At 37.6% G+C, this 26,689-nt stretch overlaps 1 protein-coding gene across 11 annotated transcripts in view; it reads right to left on the minus strand.

Moving 5' to 3' along the window:
• The window catches only part of PTPRM (protein tyrosine phosphatase receptor type M), a 481,345-nt gene that overhangs the window by 282,081 nt on the left and 172,575 nt on the right, over nucleotides 1–26,689 (minus strand). For all 11 annotated transcript variants that reach the window (XM_063326582.1, XM_063326581.1, XM_063326579.1 and 8 more), the window contains exons 6-7: nucleotides 11,670–11,844; nucleotides 854–1,147 (exon numbers count right to left, since the gene is read on the minus strand). In XM_063326582.1, the coding sequence (XP_063182652.1) occupies nucleotides 854–1,147; nucleotides 11,670–11,844 (469 nt within the window). The remainder of the gene's footprint in view (nucleotides 1–853; nucleotides 1,148–11,669; nucleotides 11,845–26,689) is intronic.

Raw genomic sequence — 26,689 nt, forward strand, 5'->3', positions numbered from 1 at the left:
TTCGAAATACTGGGGGAAAATCCTAATGACCAAAAAAAATTCCAGGTCACAGTATACTCTATTATTTCCTGAGCAGCTGAATCCCAAATTAATATCACTGCCACTCTTCCTGAAAATTACTGTACAATTGCTTTTGTATAATAGGTCTACTTTGTATCTTCTTACAGTCAGAGGTCAGCACTATTAATTATAACATCCAAAACAGGAGCCAAGACTGCTACACAGCACTAGAAATCACACTGCCTCATTTAATGAAAAGACATGCTACCAGTCACTCAAGAAAGCAGTCCTTTGCTAAATCTCATCTGCTAATGGAGACTTAACTGTGTATACTTTTGCCATTACACAGGATCTCCTTCCCCTTTATCTACAAGTCTGACATACTTGAGATTGAAAAAAGCAAAAAAGAAACTTTATCCAAAACAAAGTTCTTATCAAGCTTGGGATACTAGCCAAAAAAACCAAACCAAAAAACAGAAAAAAAATAAAAATAAAAAAAGGGTGAACTAACCTGACACCCAAACATACACTGGCAAGAAAGGGGGGTAACGAAATGGAGAGACCTTTGTGCATACCTGACACTAAAAAATTGTTTGTTTATTTATACAGCACTCTACACTGACCACTTTAAGGCATGCACAGGTATGATCATCTGCAATCTACAGTGGCACTGAACATTCGTTTCAAGGTCATCGTAGCTGGCAAATGCAAATAGCTTATACTTAAAAGCATTCAGTCTTAATTCCAGCAGCATGCTGGTTTAAAGCAGACGGTAAAAATTGCTGGTGAAATAAGCATCTTTCTAGGGTTGAAAATGGAAGTTACAATTTTCCAATTACTTTTGACTACTCACCAGCACATTTTGTTCTTGTTTTGAGAGCTGGGCCAGGAGATCCAGTTCCTCCTTCACCTGGTCTTGTAAGTAATACGCTGATTTCATATTCTGTGTCAGGATCCAGGTGCCCAATCTTATAGCTTGTGGAGTCCACGGGTTGTATGTCATACCAGCTTCCACTTGAAGTTCGATACTCAACTTCCCTTTGAATGATGGGTCCATCCCCATTGATGGAATTGGCATTCAGCTGTATCCACAGGTAAGTTGCGCCAACTGAGGACAGCTGGGGTGGAGCAATGGGAACTGGTGGCTCTGAAGCACAATAAGTTACAAAAAGCAGCAATCATTATACTGGCATTTTTTCTGCTTCTAAAACATTCAAATAAACAATGGGGTTTGTACTATATTAGAGATGAAGATTGCATAAAAATATGGATGTGAACAAATTATCACGACAGATTAGCTTATTTCCAGTAAACTGCAATACGCAAACTTTTGCGTGTGCGTGTGGAGATTTTAACATGAAGCTTTGTTTGATACCATGTAACTACAAAGCAGATGCAACTGCAATCCTATTCACTAGACATTACGTGGCAATTTTCAACTTCCAATTTAAAAAGAAAGATGATCTCAGGTTTTCTTACCAAAATACAGTTCTTACTGGACATAAATATAAATCCTAGCAAAACTAACATTTTAATGCTAAAATTGATATTGTAGAATTGTATTGTTCCTAGACATAGCCAGAACAGTGATTTCTGCGTGAAACCAAAATGAATTTTTTATTCATTATTTCTTATGGACTGTACTACTCAGCCTTCAGACTTTCAGACTTCTGTGTAAGCAGAATAAATATAGTATTTTTTCAAGTCCTACATCCTGGTTAAAGAGAAAGAGATTCTAACTGAGAGCTGGGGGAATTCCTGTGTCTTTGCTATGACTTTGACACTATTTCATGTAATGGTTTATTTTCACTAACTACCAAACAGAGCTGTACTTTGTCTCACAGAGCAAGTATGTGTGTGATCTCCTGATAGATCTGCATTCTAAAGGTTTTAAAAGTGAGTAAAATTTTAAACAAACTTTTATTTATTACATGATGGACATCTCATTTTAAATTAGACTGCAAAAAAATTTGCAGACATCGTCTCTTTTTAAAGGTAAATAACAAATTCATTTTTTTCCAATCGATTAACCAGGAAATTACTCTGCTCTTTCCTGCATCACATCTGCATAAAATTTACCTTCCCATTGGTTAAATATATTCAAGTAGAATGAAACCAGGCTGCTGTAATAAGGCACCGTTTGATCCAATATTCTTAACATATCTATCAGCAAACACTGCCACCTTCTTAAGGTTACACAGAATACGTAATGAACATAGAACATCTGTCTTCCCTAAGCTGTAAATTCAGATTTATCCTTTTCTGCTAACCATTTTCCAACGTGTTGAGATATAGGCAGGGAAACAGAAAAGAAGCTGAATTTATATATTTCATCATTTTCTCAAGGACTTCAAAGTCAGAGTTAAAGCAAAGAACATTAAAGAATGAAGCACAAGGGAGAAAAAAACTCTGAAAATAAGTATTAATATTTCCTGAGAAATAGTAGAATTTCTATTTTAATAAACATGTAATTATCCTACATTATGCTGCCTTTTTTCATTTAGAGAAAGAGTAGTGAACCTGCAGAGCACTAAGGACACTGAAGATTAGCTATGCTTCAGATAGATAGTGTCTCTCATTAGCACTGTTGTGGCGGTGTGCTCTCCCTTTTCCCCCTTTCCCCCCGGGGCTCCTGCTCAAGCCATGGCCATCAGCGGCAGTTGTTATGAGTCGCACTTGAACTGTGGGGGATGGCTGGCAACATAACCAAAACACCGTCTGGAGTGGGAACCCAGGTATCTTGTTCCCATGCGAATATGACTATAGGTCCATTATCTTACTCCATAAATAGCGGACAGCCCAAGAGCCCTTTGAGCTCTCCTGCACGGCAGCGGGCTGCACGACAGGATCTCCCCTTGAGTGGGGATGCTCGCTTAAGGTTCTGCTCCTTGAGGCTGAGAGGTCCCTTGCCACAACAGATTCTCGGTAAGTGACTAATAGCATGCTAAACTTTGAAATCTTAGCTAAGTGACATAAGGATTGATTGCGCATATATAATCCTTTAGACATAAACCGTTGACCAAGTCTGGGACTAGGATTGGATCCAGCTGCACCTAGACTCCTCTCTGAGACCGAGTTTAGAAAGCAAGGGGGGCCTTTCTGAACCTCGTGACTCAACGGGAGGGTCCCCCTGAGAGCTTGTCTGACTCTGGCCTCTATGCAGTAAATAATCAAGTGTACCCTGGCATCGAATCTCGTAAAACACTGTCGCATTCACTACTAACTTTGTTAAATCACTGTTTTATGTTAATAAACATTTCACTACTCTCTTACAAGTGAAGTTAATCACTCTGCCCGCGACAACTGTACACTTGTACGTAAGCTTCAGTCTGTGCAATCTGTTAGCAATTGCTGAAATATGACATCACAAAACAGCAAACATAGGCATCATCGTTACATATTTTCATCTTAACAACACTAATTGATTACCATCATGAGGAACATGATACAGTGGGCACCAATCCAGAATGTTTCCAAAGATGTCTGCTAATTATTACTGATTGCAATAGACATCAAAATAACTTCATATATTGTGGCAGATTCCAGTACATAAAGAAAAGAATATTGTTTACATTTTCAAATCACTAGGGAAAACACTGTTACATGTCAGTAGCAATATATGGCAAACCGATGTAATCTTTCGGTTAGACACATACTGCAGTTTTATTGAAATTATTGTTCCTGAAGTATATAAACTATGGCTTCATACAGCGATAGCATGTCTGGAAACAGTTCTGATGACTCAAAATGATTTAGCATCAATTTAAATCATTAGGCTGTTTTGTGAACCAAGACATGAAATGGAACTTTTATAGAGCATCCTAAGGCATTTACTTAGCCATGCTGAAAGAACAGTTAATTACTTTCAAGTTTCAAATGCTACCAAAGGCTGTTGAAGTGCCATTCAAAATGCGAACTCAGGAGTTAGGTCACTAAGGTTAGTGGTTACACCAATTCATTCCAACTATTACAAGTACTTGAAATAGACAGTATTTTATTGTCTTTTTATCCCTTGGGGCATATTTTTCATTCCTTTGTGACCAAAGTGCAAAAGGTTAATGCAAGCTGCATGATTTCAGCAAAGCCTGCATACACTGCAGTTTAATACTAGTAACGTAGTTTAATACTAAAAGTAGTCTTCTTACCAGAGATCGAGGTTACATAAAATGAACCTTGCATTACAAATATGACGCTCATTATTAAGTGACTCGTTAAAAACCTGAGACCCGGAGTTAAGCAGACACTTTAATACACACAGTATACTACCAAATACAATGAGCCGATTTCATGACTAAGGTATGAAAGTTGTTCTTCTGACTTATTCATTTATTCCTCCCTTAGGCAGAATGATCTAATCTTTTTAGGATCTTGAGGAGTTTGAATCACTTAATCGGGTAAGTACCAGGCTGCAGCACCATCTTTCACTAAAAGCAGGTTTACTGGTGGCCACTTGGGTAGTCTCAAATAAATACTATGCAAATTATTTTCCGATTAACACCTCTATGAAAATGGTATTATAGACCTGTGATTTTACAGCTGTGTACATTCAAGGAAGGAATTTCAACTGATTGCAGAAACAAGTTTGTAGCAGTGGCTGTTTAGTATGATGGTTTAGCTCAAAGAGGAGTTTTTCCCTGGAGATCTCTCTTGAAACAGAAGTAAACAGAGCTATTCAAGTACTGTGAAACCCTTTAAAGACAGGCTTTTAAAATAGCATATTAACTCAAAAAAAACCTAAGGTAAGTTTATCCATAATTTCAAATTTAATGCTTTTTAGACTTTGGACAGACAGCTGACTACTTCTTGACAAATGGCGATGGGCATAATCCTGTATGGAAAGAAAATAGTTTCCAAACATTTTCTACAAGATCTTAACATCTTTATCTTTTGCAGTTCTTTTAAAATTTAAATAGGGAGGTGAAAGACATCACACAGAGATGCCAGTAGAGATAATGTAAATCTCTGAGATTTAAGTTAGTTATAGAACACAAAAAATAGACATTTCTTATCTGTGTCTCAGAACAGCTAACTTGAAAAATGAAACAATCTACTTCAATAGTAACAATAAAATTTTTTGATTCTTCTTTTGCGGAGAGTGAGAGAATGGAGCAATGCTACATTTGTGGGGGATCAAGGAAGAAACATTTATCCTGCGAGCTAATTTTTTTCAGCTAAATAGTAACTGTTAGAAAGAGAATGCCACGATATTCCCACATGATACTGTTCAGCACATCATGAGTAGGTGAAGTGATAAAAATAATGTATCAACAATCTCTGATGTTACGTCCACATTAATAACTTCTTAATTATTATAAAGCTAATCAAATCATTATAATTTTATAGTCTTGAAGTCAACTAAACAGGTTAAAGAATTTTTTTCTTCCATTTTCCTTTCTTTCTTTTTTTTTTATGCATAGATATATATTATCACGCTCCTCTTCTGAACATGCAAATGATTCTATCTCTTTGGAAACAGTGGAGAGTGGTGCCATTTTGCAACCTTTAACTGTGGGTGAAGGGCCAACAAATATCCCCACTGTTAACAAAAGACATGGCAATGATTTTGGAACATCACAGTTCTTCATGCAATACTTTTCCCAAAAAAGTCTTTAAATAATTCCTGCCAAAGCATTTAATTATTTAATTAAACAATACCTCTAAACAGTATGATGCATAACATGTGAGCTGATTTTACACTATTGCTTTACTGATACTGTTCAGGGTGAAAACTTGACCTGACCCAGTATCCTAATGTCCTTAAAATTACTTGTAAATCCATCATTTAAGAAAAATGTCATTGTCGTATTTTATATGTATTTTGAAACTTTACAGAAAAACAAGTGTCCTTGTACCGTACACTGATAAGCCTACGCAGGAACAATTAATTAGTTGGACATTAGTAAATATCCTAATAAACTCTGTGGTAGTAGTAATAGTCTTACTGTAGTACTGTACACCCATCCCTAACTAGGCACAAACTCTTCCCTTCCCCCAGTATGATTCCTCCCAAACCCAACTGCTCTGACTTGCCAACTCTCTTTTAAACGGCGGCACCTCAGCCTGCATTGCTCTTGCTCCATCCTCATCCGCTTACCTAAGTGGTCTAAGCCATCTATCCTTCCCATTCTCAGCTTTGCTCAGCTTTTGCTTCCTCCCCACACTATGGTCACCTTCTCCACATTCCAAACATCACTAAATTTCCACCTCAGGTTTGGGGTTTTTTTACCCCAGGTTGCACCTACAATCTCTGTGCCTGGTCTTTTCCATGCCTTCCAGTCTGCTGCTGTTCTTCTAACCGTGCTTCTCCCTAGCATCTACTTCTCCTCTCCCCTCGTGTACCAGGCAGTTCTCCTTTCCAGACAGTTCCCTTTTCCACTAGCCTCAGCCCCCATCCTCATCCCCTACATACATATATATGTATATACACACATACATACTTTTGCATATGCATGTACGTATGTTTATCTTCCACCCTTTGTTGTCTTGCTCCCTAGTTTTTAGTGTTTGCATAGTCCAAATTTTCACCTACCTCCTGCCCTCTCATTTCAAAACACCCCCCAGCAGTTTGCCATACCTTTCAGTCCCAACACTAACAACCTCATCCAAGTATGAAGTCACTTGCTCTTCCATCCCTTGCTATCCACATGATGCATCTCACCATTTTACCCTCACGGTACAAGGGCTCAGTGAGGCGGAGGGCTGTACACTAAAAGAAAAGGAACGGTAAGCTCACAGCTTTTAATTCCTGTGCCTGGATCCAGTCTGTCCCAGAGGAGCTCAGATCAGTACTTGCATTTAAATTCTGTTCACTGTATCTAGAGTTTGGGGGGAATTTGATAGCTTAACTCCGAGAAGTTTACATTGTACGTATCAGAACAGGGGTCTTGGTGGGTTTTATTTAGTAGCTTGTAAATTGACTGTACTTGAAGACAGATATTCACAGGAACAGAAAAACAGTATTCTTGACATAATCTGAAAAAAAGTTCCTCCTTCAAAGCCCAGAGTCTTCAGCGCTTTCCTATGGGATGGTTTGCTAAGATGGCTAAACCATCTCAACTGTTTTGGCTAGAGGTTTTCTCAAAATCTTCAGGCTAAGGGACACAACTGCACTACAAAATACCAGCCTGAAGTCAGTTTGCCAAAATATTAGCGTCCGAAAGTAGGACTTCATGAAAGGAATTTTCAGGCAACCATAAAAATAAGTCCTAATACCACCACTGTTTGTAAAAAAGGGTATCAACAGATGGATCCAGCATGAAAGGCTACTTGGCAGAGTATTTTCTTACTGGGTCTTGGTCTCATAATGATTTTTCCCTCCAGAATAAATTCTTTCCTCTAGAGCCCCAGAAGAGGTTTGGTTCTGTTCTCGGTGTTATATCTTCCATTTGGAAAGATGCAGACATTTAAGCTGCGAGCATTACAGATGGCTACCTTTCTATACCCACACTTAAAAACCTAACAAAACTCCTTTTAACCAATCTGACACCTAGGTTTACCTTGTTTGAACTCAATAAGCAGTCTGAACTCTGTAATAATCTGATGTCTGCTCAGACGGGCTCATTCTGTTCTCTTAAATCTAATCTGTGTTGGATCTATCCACTATTAGAAAAATTTAACCTAGGGACTGTATGTAGAAGTCTAATTTACTTCACCAAATACATTTAATCAATTCCACCCTACTATTTTCCTTTTGCTCAATGTTTGATTACTTTTATGTCACCTACTAAATACGAACTGCTGTTTTTTACAATAAGTGGGTGATCTGACAAGGCCAATTTCATGTCTCCCATTAGATAAAGTGACATTTCAATCCAATTCTCTGACAAACTTAGATGAGGATACTGTGTAGTTTGAGCACACACAATGACAAGGCACTTGTCTTTTCAGCCTTTCCTATCAGAACAAACAATTGGGTAAATTGAAAACCTCCCCTTCAGGATTTATTTAAATAGAACAATCAATACTTTATTTCACTGTCCTCTAAAAGGCATATAAGATAACACTAACAAGTTTTCAAAAAACCTTCTTTTTTTCCTTCTTGTTCAAGGCCAGCCTAATTGTTCACTGACAGGCTTTTTGCTTATTAACTAGACAATATTCATGTTTACAGTTCTTTAATAAGATAACGTGGGATTAACTGACAGCTCTTTAATTGCTTCCCCCCCCCATACAGATTAAACCTTGCTATAACCATAACTGCTTAGGTAAAAGAAAAGAAGATATTTGACATTTTCTTTCATATCTTTCCTCAAAGTTTGATTCCTATTCCTGTGTGATTTCAGGTTTGGATTGCAGCACCTGGCACTACCAGCCCTTCTGCTGACTTCGAAAGTTCTGGTCCTTGGTCTCCAGTGCCACACAACATCACGCCACTACAAACCTTAAAGAGGTTTACATAAGAAAGTAACTGGAATCTACTTAGCCTAAGTTCCTATTTAGTGAAACTACATCTAGAATGAAGTAGAAGGAACATTGTACAGAGTTGTAACCCACACTACTGTGCAAATGTGCCTACTTAAAACCAAAGACATTTTGAAAAAAATTCCAACTCCAGTGCAGGATTTACTTATTTGCAGGCTGAGTTACAATTTCACTAACCAGAATGAAACAGAGCACGATAAATGTGAAGAACTGACTCTAACTTACAAACGCTAGGTGAAGAACTGACTCTCTTTAACTTAAAAATGCTAGGTTTGACTCTCCTGTCACCCTGGCAATGTAATTCCAGGGAAATTCCTCTAAAGTCATCTTAGTTACACCAGCATAAATGAGAAGAGAATTAGAGTCATTGTTTCCAACAAAAAGTGGGGAGTAATTACACCACTGTTTCTACACATGCTGTTATTAACCCATCAGTAATTCCCAAGTATACTAAGCATTACATGCAATATGGGTAAATGTACATTTTTTCATGATTTATCGACTGTAATGGATTAAAAAAAAAGACATAGCTGCACTGAAATCAATCCATTATCTCTGAATTCTGCTAACTAACATTGCAGAAAAGCTGCTGAAAAAATTAGGAAATACAATTTCTTAATTATATGCCTTCAATAAGAAAATATATTTACTAATTAGCCCCTAATGCTGCTATTTCAGTACAGTCATCTAAGGTTTTACAGCACAATGTTTAAAACGGGTCTTTTTAGGTCAGAAGGAATGACCTGCAGGTGGTCTCATAAAAGCTTCAGTACAGGCAACAGGGATTACCATAATTACTTTGCCACTCTACAAGTAGTTAATGGGATTATACCCGAAGGCTATACGCTTGTTCACAGCACCCATTGCAAATTTTCTGAAAGAATGTGGGTAAGCACAAATGCTTTAATGATACGCTTCATAATTTTGTCTACTGCACTGCAAATGGAGCACTAATAAATTAAAACACCCTAAATCAAATAATTTGAAAAAAATCTAACTTCTTTGGCTTTCTGTACCTCCTGTTACTGATGCAGTCAATCTTCCATCTGTCTCCCTTCAGGCAGTCTCCGTTCTTCCTTGTTTCTACTGATATTAGGTCTAAAAGATGCTTCATCATTCCTGTTGGGGTTCATACTTCACCCTTCCTTGCTCTTTGCTGACTTCCATACATTTCCTTTTTGGCCACTCCTTTTATTTCCTTTTCATGCTATCTTTGCTTGAACTGAAATAACTTCACTTTTTCCACCATGCCTTATATTCTCATCCCACCTTCTCCATTTGTTTCTATCTTCGTCTTCAAACAGCTCATCTAAGTTTTCATACTACAATTTGTTTAGTTATGTTATCTTCATACACTGGTTATTCACAAACTCATCCTTTGTTGTCTTGTCCTGCTTCTCTCCATTTTCTCTAAAACACATCCACTGAAGCCATATTCTTACTTTTGGAAAATGGCTCGTTCTTCTACTGGTAACCTTTTATTCCGCAGTCTAACCCGTAGCCCAACTTCCTTCCTCAACAATCAATCCCTGCTCATCTCACAAAAACTGCGCTAACCATATCACCTCTCCATTATTCCACTCCTCATTTTCTTCTTAAATATCCCCCTCAATTTTTATTTAATTCAAAAAACTCATCCTTATCTACAGCCTAACTGCTAACCTTCTTATATGTCTTCTTAATGTAAACTCTATTGTTCTCTCTTTGTCTCATCTTTTTTTCCCCAAAAACTTTTGCTTTGCTTTTTTAACGTCTTGGCCTGATTCTTTACTTATGCCTCTGTGGCTCCTGTCCTTCAAACCCCTCCTTTACTGCTAGCTTCTCATACACGTGCTTTCTATACTGACAGAAACAACATCCATGCTACATTTTCAGATATAACAGTTATCCCACACCTTGCTTATTGCCCTACACATAAGTTGCCTTTAGGAAAAGGATCAATCTTTAAAAAGTCCTGAGAAATCCCATATAGGTTTATAAATATACAAAATAATTAAAGAGTTAGGAGAAAGAAAAGAGCAAATCCCAGATCAACTAATAACAAAGCCCCTTATACAATCTGCTGTCTGCAACCAGAACTGTACAAGCTCTTATACTGCAATAGGTACTGATTTTTTAATTAGATGACTAAGTCGTAAGGAATGTTAATTTGTATCTTAACCCAAAAGATAAAACCTAGAGCAGAATTTCGAAAGCAGAGTGACAAGAAGGTACTACACAAAGATCAGCTTCTTGAACCTGTTACTCCTTACCCTATAAGTTTATTTCATTCTAATATGTTTATTTAATTATAATAATATCATCCATGATAATCTGAATGCTATCCACAAAAGAAAAAAAGAGTCCTATCCAACGAAGAGCACTGTTTCTAAAATCAGAGGATGCGTAATAGATGCAAGTGTGTCCTTCCTAATTCCCAGAGGAAAATTCCACACTGGTGGTGGATTTAGTTTTAGGGCACTCGTTCACTCCTTCCCAACTTGGATCAAACTGTTTTCAGGAAGAAGAGAAAAGAGCCTTTAGACCTTCATCTCACTTCTTGTTTGTTAGGCACAGAATGGACCCGAAGGTGAAGACCTGTAACATAATAATGTGTCTCCACACCTTCGGTGCTACAGAATCTGGTTTTGATTCTGAAAGAACAAAAATAACATTTTGTTCCTCCAAAATACTAGTATAAAAGTAAGAAGCAATCAAAATGCAATTTAAATATACTGTAGGTTAAAAAATTGTTTTAGTGCAGTTTTCTATAATAAGGATGGACATAACTGTATGCATTCTATTTACATTTAAGTGTTTCCTGCTGTTTTTAAAAACATCCCTCTGTATGTTGGAATATGTGTATTTTATGTGTTCGTTTTAATGTGAATCTTTCATATTTTGCAGTAAATGTATTTTTAGAATGCAATCTCCATAAAGGAAGTAAATAGCCATATGAACATAAGTTCATACCGTAAAAAAAAAATCTTGTAAATATACTCTTAAAGACATACAGTTCTAAACAGTGCATTTTGGAGAAATATTTAAAACAACAATAAACAAGTAACTAGTTCATTAGCCCTGGCTTCTTCTGTCATTCTCTTGTTACAGCTGGATAGGCTCTTAAGATTGACACAAACAGAGTCTATTTATTGAACCTCTTATCGACTTGAACAGGTTATGGGTGACATTCTTACTGAATTAGCAATTGCAGGTCCTTATTCCATACACTGAGCATGCAAATACTTCTTTTTTTTATTGTGAAATACCTTTGACTATCAGTTCTGCATAGTTTGATACACCAACTCCTCCTTCTGTTCGAATCATGCAGCGATAGTTGCCAGCGTCCCGCTTCGTGGCATTCACCACACTAAAAAGAGCTACAAATCGGCGAACGTTGAACACTTTTATGTCCTTCAAAGGTGCATCCCTTACGTAAATACCCTAGGCAAAGAAACAAAGAATATTGTTAGTCATATTAAAAAAAAGACAATAATACTGAAACCCAATTTTATTTCTCTCGAGTTCCCCAAGAGAGGAGGCAAGATAAAAGCAGAAGTCTATGTTACTTTTACAGATGTTTACACTGTGTGAGACTTTACTGCCTTCCCATGTGAGTTAAACCATTCATCATCAGTGAGTGACCACTCATCTGGAACAGCTGCTTTCAACTCTTGATAGATTAACTAATAAAAAGATTTAAGAGCAATGTAACGTTTACTTGCTTGGCTTGCTATACACAAATATTTAAAGTTACCTCTTTTAAAGAAACATGAAACCCAGCACACTCAGTCTCCGCTTTCTCTTCCCCTCTGCATCTGCTACTTGGCATACGCATCTTGCACAGCTTGTACGGAAATGTCAGTGGGTGGTTCTCATAAAGCACCTACACACACTTGTGGGGTTATCAGCGACTCGGATGGAAGAGACTAGGCACAGATTTACCAGGCAAATGACCAAAAAGGTGGAAGCTGTCTCCATCTCCCACTTCCTCAGCATGAGACTGGGAACTAAGCAGTTTCTCCCTCAGTGCGGTGTCTCACCCTCAATTCAACATATTGCATGCATGGCACAAGAAAACGAGCTATGTAACAGCTGAGGAGCACAACGCCCAGCATAAGTCCCAAGCTACTGGCCTGCTCCCTCGTGCGATCCAGTGCATGGCTGGAGGAGGAAAAAGAGGAGGGTAGCAGACAGAAGGCAGCAGAGATGACATCTTGCCACGTCCTGACAGCAAGATGAGGGCAGAGAGACTTGGCTCTCAGATCCTTATCAGAACTTGTGCTCCATATGCCCGTGAAATAGGATACGTGCACTATGAACAGTCAAAAACCCTCAGAAAATGTGTTATCATTGACTTACTAGAGCTGGCTGAAAAAAAACCATATACAAAATCTAGTGACAACATTTACTCAAACAAGCAAGATGTGCTTTGCACAGAAACACATGTATTTCAACAAACTGAAGGCTACGGCTATTATCAAAACATCAAGAGAAACTAGAGAAACCCCAACAAGCACCTCCCTAAAGATGCTCTCTCCAGGAAGGCATTTTTAGTAGGTTTTTCTGACTTCAGTAGCTTCAAACAGGGCAAGGGTCCTGCATGACTGAGCTTCTATAAACCATCAACAGAGCTAGTAACATCTGTTTTTCTGCCCTAGAGTCTGTAGTTTGTCCAGCAGAATTTAAGACCTATATAGGAAATACTGACCTCAGTTTGTTCTGGCCTTTACTTGCCATCATACTGAAAGTACCCTGAAAATACCAGTTACAACCAGAGAGTTTCAAATACCAGCCACATAAAATTAAAGTCATCCATAAATCACAAAACCAAGTCAAAGTTAATCATGCCATTAATGCCAAAGAAGCAGTATAATTATCAGTAAATACTAATTCTCATGCACTGTAAAGGTAATCTCCTCAAAAATAAACGTGGGTGATGCACAGCTTGCTTAAAAGAAAAAAATGCTTGAAAGATGCACAAAAATGAATGTACTATCACACCTTAAATATTACTCAGTCTTAAATTACTACTTGAGAACTACTTCGGACAACTGCCAGCTCCTTAAAATTCCTAGAATTCTGAGCTGCTGATAAATGAGTTTCTCTGACGTGGCATGTCAGTTACCGAAAACAAAACTTGGAAAGAAACATTTCAAACTACTATTTCAAAACTGCTGTTTTTCCCAGTTTTGCCACTGTAATATCCTTCTAGCAAGAACAGCTGCAGATAGCAAGATGCAAGCAGAGTGGGTTAATTACGATTTTGGAGAATGAATAGTTCTTAAAAGCAACATTATTTTTTACCCAAGACAATAACTGATTAATCCTAATTATCAGAGCTGCTGACCAGTCACAAACCACATAGCTTTAAAACGTGTTTCTGCAGCTTTCAGACTCTTTAAGGATTCTGTGCATAGCCAGGTCGTGTGCTTACATTACATCCACCCACGCTAGTTTTTCCTTTTTTCTAGTCACAACATCAGGAAGCTTCACACAGGGTATTTTATCCTGCCAAGAAACAGGGTAAGTTATTCTCTAGGGAACAACATACTGCCACACGCTGATTAATTCTAGTACCTAAACTAGCTCAGCTCGTTTAGAGTGTGAACAAGCCCCAACACCCTCCAGCCTGCACGGTACACCCACACTTCCACACGGGCACCTGCATCCAGAATTTACCAGGATTCTCATGAGTTATAACACAACTGAAGTACCGTGTAAATATTTTAAGAATTACTTCTTGCTGTCCCCACCCAACCAAAGGCTACAGGACACTATTGAAGGGAAAAAGAGGTGAAAGGAAAGAACTAGGCAGTATAATTTGTGCCTTAATCTGCAGCCCATGAAGACAGGAGATCATGGAAAGGTAGGATGCACACACATCCCCCGCTGGCCCCACAGAGAGGACTGTCTCCTGTCACGCCAGCCCCCTCAGACTTCACAATGGCCTGTAGAAATCCTAAACAACGCAGTTTGGGTTGTCATATAAATGGCCAGCAGTCCACGAAGAGAATTGCTCAAATACCCAGCCCCATAGGACATATTTCCCATCTTTTTCTGTGCATTATGTGGAATGACAATTGGAACTGATCAATGCATCACAGCATTTATAATAATAAATTACTATTTCACTGGGGTCCCATAATCGTTTTCACCTTCTGCTTATTCTCAAACACACCAATCTCGCATGATTTCAAATGTCGTAACTGCTGTTCCACAACAGGAAATCTTAGTTTGATCAAATAATCGACTATATGGCCACGCAACACATGCTATCTGTTCTCATGTCAATAATTTTGACTGAAAAAGAGAGAAGTCAAAGCACATTTCAGAGGCACATAACATTTTGCTCAAATGAACAAGCTATGAGCCTTAAATGTAACTCAGCTTGGCTCTACAAAGGATTTGAGCATTTTTGACCCCCTACCGAAATCCAAATGTGAAACAGGTTATTAAAATAATAAAATTCATGATGGAACTCCAGAAAGAAAGCCTTTATTATTACAACGCACCTGTAAAGTATATGTGAGATTATTATTAATAAAGATTATCCTGACTGACTTCTCTTCAACATTACAAACTCACAGAGGCAAAGTGTAGAGTGTCTAATTATATGTTAGAACTCAAATAGTCCCACAGAAATCACTGGCATGACATTTCCTAGTAGAATTCAAAGGAGAGAAAAACCCAATTTTTTTCTTTCATGTCTTTCAGAAAAAAAAATTCAAGGAAAACAGCGTTTGGGACAGACAAAGACTAAGAAACATAATTGCTTTACTTTCCACAAGAAAAAATACAGCTCAAGAGAGCAAGTCTTCCCTCTCTTCTGGGATGACAGCAAACGAGTAGGAAAGCTGCCTAATTGATTTAAGTCTGAGCATAAAGGAATGGTAATGAAGGTAATGAATTCAAGTATAAGAAAAGTTCAAGCCACAGGCACCGGAGAAGAGAATTAAAAAAAAAAAAGGCTGCACAGTAAAATAACAAAACAAACAAAAAAAACCCCCAAACAACCCACATCTACAACCACTACCAAACACTTATTTCAGCAATGGACAAATGGCAAAAGACTGTTTTTATTCTGAAAAAAAAAACACAACAAACTATTTATAATTTGAGATATGAATACATAATGGCTTCTGTTTTAACTGTACCCACACGGCCAGCTTCACTCCCTTTATTCGTGATTCACATTTTGTTCTCTCTGAGTTACTGCACAGTGTCTTCAGGAAGCTGCAGAGGTATGACAGTGGTCACTTTTATGGGCTAGTTAAACCCATTGGAGGAGAATGTCAATAATATTTTCTTTTCCATATTTAACAGGCCCCTTTAAGCACATTATATGATAAATGACCAGCTCTCAGTGCCAATTGTCAATAGCTATTTCATTTAGCACAGCTAGAAATAACTTACGTCAAATGAACATACATTTACTGAACATATTAGTACATCCTGCTACTTTTTTTTTTTTTTTTTTTTTTTTTTTTACAAAGAATTATTTTTAGGAACATTCACAAAAATAAGTTTTTAACACTCACTAATGCAACATTCTGAAGTCCCACAAATAAAAGAGATCACTTAGAGTCTATTGCTTTACTAATTACAGTCATTAAAACCTTTATCTCAGTTCTTTTAAAATAGATTTCAAAATTTACTGATAGGTCTTGCAAACTACCAATTTTATGTGGGAGCCTAAGTTTTCACAAACATATCATATCTTATTGAAAATTAAACAAACAAACAAACAAAAGACAAGTCTGCAATTAACTAATCCCATTCCAGAAAACAGTACAAAATTAATGATTTACAATGCAACACTGTAGTACTCTAGTATCAAAACCCATTAAAACAGGCTGTTGGAGCAACTTCGTAGTGTAGTTCTGTTTTACAGGTGGGGTTTTGTTTGTTTGTTTGTTTTAAATACAATTAAAAGATAAAGATAGTGCTTTTTACTTTAGCCCTGCTTTGCCATGTGAAAAACTGAGGCTTTAGTACAGATTAAGCTTGCCAGCTCTTTCTGCCTCTGGGACTTGGAGAACTGTGTGAACAGGACACTTCATTCTTTGGAAAGAGGAAACTGCCTTAATCATTTAATGCTAGACCTGCTTGGACTACAAAGGCCACGTCCCCAGGGCAGAGCTATCTAACCTTCTTAGAGCAGAAGAATTTGGACCACAAAACAAAGACTGCAAGATGTTGAGATCCAAAAATGAAAATCACGGGTTCCACTGGCTGCTGAGCAACTCGCATGTTTTCAAATGCTCAGAGAAAGCTTTCAAAAAAAAGAAATACACATATTCAAGAATGTTATTTAAGCCAGCTAATGAAAATATATAACTGTATAAGTCACTTGTAAAAATAAATTTTCTCTTAAACAACATGTTATTTAATATATAGGGATATGGAAAAAAAGGTCTTAATTTAACCTCAGGATATATACAGCTTGAAAATCCATATTCCTAGTACCAGCATATTAAATGAATACAGAGACAGCTTAAAGCACTTTAAAACGCACATTATTTTTCCATTTTAGGCAAGCTAGAATGAAAAGAAATAGGTTGATGGTTATTTAAATTAGACTTACAGCCTCTTTTAGGCAATGAACTAACTCTAAGGCTTCTAATTGAACAGCAATTTAGCAGCAACAAGATCTGTACTATACCTTTCAGTAACACTTTTAACAAAAATGCAGCAGTAATTCGAAGGCACTGAAGTTCTGGGATGTTATATCCAGCACTACCACTGCATTAATCACCCTCAAGGCATGTTTCAACAATCTTGCCAGAAGAGACTTAAAAGGAAACATTGGTCAGTCACCCTCTGTCCACACAGGTAGATTAAGCAGCTGTTCATACATTTAATAAAAGAAAGGGTTTGCAGTATCCCTCTTTCAAATACACACATTTATAAAATTGTGATTAGAGTCATACCAGTGGGATTTCAAATAACATCAGCAGTGCCAGAAGTAATTTGGTTTAAAATATGTATAAAATCTAAATCAAATAGTAATTAATACCTCAACAAAATTGCTTCACAGAATTCATATCATTCCAATAATTAAGACAGTTGGCTTTACCTCTGAATTTCTAGAGCTGCTTTCATAATCAAGACAACTGTTTGTCAGTCTAGATTAGAACCACCACAGATCCTGTGATTATCTTGTATTTATTCCATCTGTGTAAGTTAACAAATGTATTTCATTCAAGTAATGAGGCTGTGCTGGAAAAAGATTATTGTCCTATTTGGAATTATTCTTCTATGAGCCAGAATCGCACTCTGCATGTGTAACTAAAGGGCATTGAAGCAAAATGTTATGATTTTACCTTTCAAGAAAAATTTCAGCTTTCAATATTTTAATGTTTGATAACTCAGCCTTTTCCTCAAATCACATAGCTTTCCACAAATCTCCATTTATTATGACTAAACTGAAATGCTGGCTGGAGCTGCCAGGTAATATTGTAAAATATTACTAAAGTTACACATCTGAGTTGTCACGTTATCAAATATTAAGCAATGACATCTATTTGAAGATACAATTAAACACAGAGAAAGTAAACAAAGACATTATTGCATTTTCTGGAGTTGTTAAACTCAGTGTAATTTAGCCAAAGCAGCTACTCTGTACTTACATACTGAAATTGTTTTGCATCATTCTGACAGGAGCAAATCTGTTATTACTACAAGGAGATTTTAAAACGAAATAAAACCCCAAACCCTGCTCAGTCTATTTTTTATTTTTACATTAAATTCCCAAGTGATTTAAAAGAGTTAATATTCTCTAACAATTTTTCAGTGCTCACAAAATATGTAAAAATTCCAAATCTTCTTTCCATTCATCTTTAATAGCACACAATAGAATACAAAATGACTTGTAGGCAACTACATCCTCAGAAACATCTGGAGAAAACAGAGTACTATGAAATCTCTCTCCAATGCAGACTTTTATACTTTAGACAGAAACTGTGGCAATGATCCATGTACCTGCTAAGCATTTTTCTGAACCCATAGCCCTATTTATAAAGTCATTTAATCTAATACCGTATCTTAATTCTTTGAAATACGCAACACTAAGTACTCCTCATCATGCTTTTATTTGCATTAAAAATTCCAAGGGTTAGGATGAACACCTTGCTAACAAATGAAGGGAACATACATAGGATTTTTAAATACTCTGTCTTGGAGTGCTGCAGACACCAGGCTTACGGAGGGGCTGGGAAATAGCAGAGTGATGAGGAGAAAATGTGAAAGTAAAGATCATTAGCATAATTTTCATCCATACAAACAATATAAGGTATATTAATGCAGGCATTTGCATGCCTTTTCCATCCAAGTACATAAAAGGACAGTTAAAAAAACAGTGTGCTCATGTCCCACATTCTCTTCACTGGAAAAGTCTTATCTTGTTGGGAAGAAAAGAAGCACAGGATGAAGGAAGTCCAACTTGCAAGTTTTGGGGACAACCAAAGTTACAAACAACCAGAATAGCAGGCAAAACCAAAGTGATACAGAATCCTACAAAGCTGGTAAGGAAGAAGTAGCCAAGAAGTAAGCACACATATATTTGATGATGAAAAACCATGCCCCATTCAGAGCGAGGCAGTGGCCTCCTAAAAAGATCCTTTCAAACGGGAGGAATGAATGGCAAGGAGAGACACATGGCTACGATTAAAGAAAGCTACAGGAAGCCCCTCAACAGTAACAGAGCAATTTGTGAATAAAGGCAACCATAGCAGTAATAACCAGTAATAGCTGGGTACACATTGGTTCATGTAACAGAGGAACTAATGTAGAGGAGTTTGGCTGGAGGTGTTTTGGTCTTAATTACTGAGTCAGTCACGTAGTTTAACAGCTCCCACCTCCAACACACGCTTCCTCCAATGCTCTGTTTCCTTCCTATCATCTTCCCTTTGGGTTTAATTTAATTTAATCTTTACTTTGGTTCTCCTTGCCTTAAAACAGTTTCAACAGCCCTCGGTCTTATAAAAGAAGCCTCCATTCAACTCCAATTTGAACACGATGCCTCCCAGCAGTAAGTTTGTACATTTTAACTACAGTAGTCATTGTAAAGGTCACTGTTTCTTACTCCCAAAGGTCCAAAAGCATAGCACAGAAAGCTTACTGAATTTACTTCATCAATTGCCTAACTCGTATATGTCCCTAAGTGATTCTGCTGCTGCTGAACTGTGCTTCGTATCAAGGCAGCCTTCAGGGTCCAGAGACAGGCACACCTAACAGGCTGTTTAAAAGCAAGCTGAATTTAACCAGCTCCCCGTGGCACAGGTCAACTGTTCCATTATCTCAGGTTTGCTAATCACCACTCACTATATTATTAAACGCTCCATTATAACTGGAGGATTAACACATCACACTGAGTTTCCTGAAAAGAGTATGCTACTTAGGTCGCTTCATTTTCAAATTCAGACAAGAATATCAAAATGGTTAGACTGATAAAGGTAATCCCAGAACAACTTTTCTTATGGGTCACTTCATCAAATGAAAATACATATGGGGATGGACAGGGATGGAGGAGAGGGACTGATTTATGTGCATCCTCTCTAACTTGCATGTGTCCATAAATGCCTGCAGGTAAGCAAATCTTCTGCAAATCAATGTATGCAGTCAGTTCATTAATATCCGGTAGTCTCTGAACACTTGAGACACAGCTCTAAAACAGGGAAAAAGGAAGAAGAAGAAGAAAGAACAACTACCTGTTACCAAAAGCTTTTTGTCTAGAGTCCAAGCTTCATATCATCCCCATTAAATAAAAATAATAATGGCTCTCTTAGGTGGCACTTCTGACTCTCTTTATAGATCTAAAGTGCAACAGGTCATCTTAAGCAAATGAGGAGGATCAAAGTCTACTAATTTTTCAGGTTACTCACAAACCGACTTTGACAAGCTTTCTCCAACTGCCTTAAAGTTTTACATTGTTGATCATAGCCAAGGCCCTTGTGGATTTTACAGGGTTTCTAGTGTACTTCTAAAAGTAAAACTTCTACATTTATGAATTCTTCAACTTTACTTTTCCCCAAAAATCTCTTTTGGTCACAGGGGATTAACAAAGAAACAGGAGATTAAGAGTTATATATTTGTGATTAAAAGGCTTTTTTTTCAAGACAAAAATTTTAATACCGATATTAAAAGTTTTCAGACTCCATATTCCCTTCGTAAGCAGGAACGGTTGGTATACTAGTTGAAAACAAAATGCATATTTCAGTGTCACAAGCACACTCTTGGCAGAGCAGCATCTACCTCTGCTAGACAGGTGCTGATGGCAGGCCTTCAGAGAACACCACCCATTATTACTCCCTGCTGGAGCGTATGACCAACACCACTACAGACCTAAGCACCTCTCTCCTCAGTCTACAGTATTATTTTTTTTCTACTGTGTTAAAGGTTGCTTAATTTTCTTGCATTAAAATCAAATTTGTTCACGTCCACTGAAGTCTTTAGGTTTTTTTTTTGGTATCACTACCAGAGTGTGGTCTGCGGTGCTCACTGATCTCAAGAGTTTCTGATCTAAAGGTTTGGACTAATGTCATAATGCAAAACTTTACAGTGGCTTCTGTCAGGTATTTTCAGCAGAAATCAAATACTTTCGACAACGTTAGAAGCTTCAAAAATGTGTTCTGCATCCACATCACTTAGGAATGGTGGAGCTGGTTCATGAGGTTAGGAGTGAAAGTTATTTTTCCATTTACCCTTATCTGCATTTTTTTTAATACTAGTAACAAAACACGGTGACGTTTCTTCATGGTTACCAACATTTGGCTCTTGCGTCGGGCAGGGTGGACTGGGAGGCTTACCCTTTAGAGGAACTTTGCTGCCCAGGTTTCTGCAATGTTCCTGAGCAGGAGAATACAAGGCTCATTTTTGTCTCCAGTATTACAGTGGCACCATCTAATATAAGTAGTATAAGGCTACCATACAGATTCAGACCATCTATCACACCATCAGGCATTTTAGTTCTTCCAGCTGTGCCTTCTGTTGGTCATACCAGCTCTGTGAACCCCCACTGTGCTACATGGGAAGCAGGTGGAAGTGATATGACAGTCTGACATCCATCAGTGATTGCGCTGTGGCCCTGACTTAGCAAGTTGGCCTCTAATATTCTTGAGTTTTAGGGCTGGGTTTTTTTGATAGGTTGTTTTTCTAAGGAAAATGCAGAAATCCCTTGCAAGAACCAGCCTGGGCAGCACACTGCCGTGGTGGAAAGATTTCACTGTGCCTGGGTGCAAAAACAGGAGGGTGGCAGGTTGGCAATACTCCCGTTTCGAACACTGACAGTATGCCAGTTCCCCGATTTTGAGAATTTAGTCCTAAAACACTCTTACTACTTACAGAGTCATGCCAGTGATAAGAGCACACAGCACCTGATGTGCCACTCAGACTCACTGACACTAACCTGTAAAGGAAAAGACGGTGTCCAAGGAGGAAGTCACCCTTACTGTACATTCCTACCACACTCTAAACACGTTTTGAAAATTCAGGTGCACGTAGTTTATTTACTAATAAACACTAGGCTGGATGGTTTCTGATGGTCAGCTCCGAAACTTCATTGAAGTCAAAATACCTCACAAGTACATTGACTTCAAGATGTCTTTCTTTTTTTTGCATTTGTTCACTGGGATTTAACATTAACAGTCCAAAATTAGTTAATTATTCCTACTCTCTGATACCACTAGTAACTGAAAATTCTGTAAGAGAAATCTTAGCGTCACATAAAGCTCACTCAAATCTACATACATACAAGAATAAAACTTGTAAGTCCAGGTAAAAAAAGCCTGGCTGGTGTTGTCCCTGATGGGAGATTGCATCCTAACAGAGAGAAGAGAGAAAAGGATTGCTCTAAGCGTGATGAAGCCTGCAGCCCGATTGCCCAGAAGGAAGATGTAACAGTTCACAACAAAGCTTGACGCATAAGCAATGCTTTCATCTTCCTCACAGGATGAGCATCTAACCTAACAACTCTTCTGCAACAGGAACTGGTTTGGAAGTTTAGGTATACATATTCAAAAATATATTCGACTTTTCATACAATCTAAATATATACTGTCTTAAGGTATAAAGCTTGTGGTATATGCATTTGCTTACAGCTAGAGTGGAACAATTAAAATAAACGTAGATACTTTGTTCCAAAAATTTGGTATGGGATCTCTAATACACATGAACATACTTAAAAATTTTCTAAGTTTGAACTGATGTTTAGAAAGCTGAGATTTATTACATTTCTTTCTTATGCCTCTCGTTAGGGAAAGAGAGTATGTAAATTAAACTAGATCCTTCTATCACATTTTATCAAAGTTTTTTAAATGTGGAAAATCAGAAAAATTGAAGTTTCTCTCCTAAAAAATTATTGTGACAGAGTATGTGCAAATTAAACATCAAGCAAAATTAAAATAAATGCAAACTCAACAAGCTAACACAATATTGTATGCAGATGTTTATAAAATTGTGCTGTAACAATTATGTAAGTGAGGAACAGGGATATACAGATAACAGAATGCATTGTTCCACAGACGCTTCAAAGTATCTATTTTTTGCCTTTTCTTTACTTTACTTTTGTAAACCATACGAAAAAGAGCTTCTTTTTGCCACTTCCTATACTACTGGCATGTTATACAAAGTACTAGACTGCAGCTTCCACATTAACAGATGATTTTGTATTTCTGACACCCTCCTAGCAATATACAGCTCCTCCCACATAAACTGCTGGAATTTGGGTGTGATCAGAAATTTAATAGGTCAGTGTTCATTGACAGCCAAAGCCCCATCCCAACGACTTTGCTGAGTTCCTTCTGTGTGCTCTTAGTGCTGAGAATTTCCCTCTCTCCTTTATGACCGACAGAAGTAAAGTAAGAAATAAGAAGTATAAACGGACAGGAACAGAAATTAACAGCAAAGACAGACCAAGAGCTTAAAATGGGAAAAAAGAGAAGTACAATCAACTGCTGAAAACCAGTGTGTACACACAGGCACACATCTCACCTCACTCAAGAAACTCCATTTCAGTATTTCCTTATCAGTAAAATTGCTAAATGGTAGAGATGAGAATAGTGATTTTTAAATATTATCATAATCACAAAATAACTATGATTGGAAGGGATTTCTCAAAGCAGGGTCAACTACAACAAGTTGCTCATGACTGCAACCAGCTGCATTAATATCTCTAAGGATGGAGACTCCCTAGCCTCTCCAAGCAACTTGTTCCAGTGTTTGAACACAGTAATTTATTTTCTTTTTCTTATGTTTGAGTGGAGTTTCCTGTATTTCAGCTTGTGCCCATTACCTCTTGTCCTGGCACTAGATACTACTGAGAAGAGTGCGTCTCTAATCTCTGCTCCTTTCAAATTCTCCCCTGATCCTTCTCACTCCAGACTGAACAGTCCCAGCTCTCTCCTTACATTTGAGATCCTGCAGTCCCTTAACCCTCCTCCAACGTGTCCGTATCTCTCTTGTACTGGCGAGCCCACAACTGGACACAGCACTCCATATGTGTCTCACCAGTACTGAGCAGAGGGGAAGGATCACCTCCCTCGACCTGCTGGCAACACTCCTCCTAATGCAGCCCAGGAGGCTGTTAGCCTTCATTGCTGCAAGGGCAAATGGATAGCTCATCATCAACTTGTCCACCATGATCACCAGGTTCTTTGCAAAACTAGTTTCAAGCCTGTCAGGCCCCAGTATGTAGCAGTGCATGGGATTATTCCTTCTCTGAGGCAGGACTTCGCACTTCCCTTTAATGAATTTCATGAGGTTCCTCTCTGCCCATTTCTCCAGCTTGTCAAGGTCCCTGTGAACAGCAGCCTTACCGCCTGGTGCATCAGCTACTCCCAACTTTGTGCTGTCTGCGAACTTGCAGAGGGTGCAAGCTATCATCATCCAGGTCAGTAATAAAGAGGCTGAACAGCACTTGTCCCTGTATCGATTCGTAGAGTACACTACTAGTGACTTGTCTCTATAATGCACTATTATTCATTATAAATTATAATCGGTATACATAATGAGTGCTATACATAATTGCTAACACATGCGGAAGTTTTTTCTATTAGCCAAATATGAACACGGGATTTGTTTTCTTTTGTTCTTTCTTTCCTTTTTAGCCTAATGTAAGGAAATTGGTAAGAATGGTCAGGCCATCCATACATGTGTTACTTTCTCATTTCTCTTCAAAGATCTTAAAGTCTCCCAACAAAATCCACGCAAACTTCACGGAATGTTTCAGTTATTACCGTGTTTGTAAAAATAAACAGCACAGTTCTGCAAGGTTACCCAAAGCATAAGCTAAAGTATATTATAGGCACCAGAAAATTCATATTTAAGTCAGATAATGAAGAAAAAGTGTTCATCAAAGATCACAGCTCCTTAGACATTAGGTAACACAAACATGACACATGTCACAAACCTCCTATATTATGCTGTTCATAGAACTTTTTCTGTCATATAGTAAGATTATTACGCAATTAATAAAAGGCAACTAAAACTGAGTCATGACAATGGAAAATATACAGTATTGACTACAAGAAAGGCAGTAAATATATACTGGACTGGAGAGGGGGAGACAAAGAAATTAACGTACCAAAACCTGGTTTAACTCTTATCTATTCAATAACAGACAGTGGCCCTTCCTACAGGGCACTAATTATCCTTCTAACAGAAAAATCACCTTAGGTTACCACAAAAACATATCAGGATGCAGTTGCATCAGGATGTGTGTAGTCTTGGCAAAATCTTTAGCTGATTGATGTCATTAAAGCTCTTCTCAAGTCAATGGACTCAAGAAAATTTGCTATGCACAAGGTGGCTTGATCAGTCTCAGAAAATTAAGCTATTTATGACCAGGAGGAAGAACGATCTCCTGTACTCCTGTAGTACGCAAAAGCACGTACTGATCAACCCAAATTTTTTTGTCTTTTTTTTTTAATATTCAAAAGAACACTTTCTTTAGGCCTATCTCATTGTATAGTTTACATTAATAGTTCCACCTGTTTGTGTTACTAAGTTGTTACATATGTATATGATTTAATTTTAACAGGTAAAACACTGCTTTATTATCTTAGTACTCAAAAAATGGCTGAAACATTTTTTCCTCCAGTGCTTACAGACTTAGCAGTGAAAATGGTAATTATGTGAAAGCCTCAGAGAGTTTACAGCATAACAAAAAATTCTTATGAAACTCTAGGACTTCAGTTCACCTCCTGGGATACCTTATGTGATTTACATAAACAAGCACATGCACACACAAACTATTTTGTATATCCTATAAATATGTTTTATTTTCATAATTTGCCAGGAGTCATTGCACTGGTTCTACATTCTCACAAGAATGTTTTTGATACCTCTCTCATTTGTGCGTGCGTGTGTATGTATTCCTAAGGAAAACAATTTATTTTCCAGAACACCCTCTGACACAAGATTATATCTCTTCCTTTGAATAAATAATAAATAATGCATACAGGTTTTGCAGTTTTGTATGTAGAGGCATAAAGTCTTTCATACTTTTCATACCTTCAGCAAAAAATTACTGAAGATACAAAAAACCCCATACACTGAATAAGGTGAAAGATAGCTCTCAGAGAAGACAAGAAGAAAAGCCAAATCCCTTATTAACAGGTAGCAAACAGTTTAGATAGGGTAGAGAAGACTGGCCATTAGAGTGATACTATTCTTAGTTTCTTGGCTGCAAATGAAGTAGCATGTGTTCTGCATGCATAAACCATAGGTATGAAAGGTTTCCCCCTCTCCCTGTCTAACAGAGAATACCCATTAGTCTCTTGCTATTGGTAAGTCTGATAATGCCGCTTCCTACAGCTGTCACATATTCTGAGACACTATTGTGATTTGCTTATCTTCAACAAATTTTCACTCTTAGGTCTGTGTTCCTGCAATGAAAGTTATGTGTCTGAGACTTACATTTTGAAATAATTATTTGAATTTCAACCATGTTTTAGAATGAGACTCAGAAAAATACTTCAGTGAAGTGATGACCTCTCTGCCTCATCAACTGTAGCTTTCCACTGTTTGAAGAAGCTCTCTCAAGGAAGGCTTCCCACACTGAGTCAAGGTACAAGTCTCTGAAAAATGCAATTGCTACATGTTTAGTGATGCTACAACAAATCTTTAAAAATTAATATCAAAAGATTGGGTTTGATATTAAAATGGAATTTCATGATACCTGGGTATCATCTGAAAAGCAATTTCCCTGGAGTCATACTCTAAATCATTCTAAGAACAAGGAGTACAGAGAGGGAACTGATTAAACAAGCTGCAAATTAGGAGAAGCAGC

The sequence above is a fragment of the Chroicocephalus ridibundus genome, chromosome 2 (assembly GCF_963924245.1).
Source record: "Chroicocephalus ridibundus chromosome 2, bChrRid1.1, whole genome shotgun sequence".
Taxonomy (NCBI): Eukaryota; Metazoa; Chordata; class Aves; order Charadriiformes; family Laridae; genus Chroicocephalus; species Chroicocephalus ridibundus.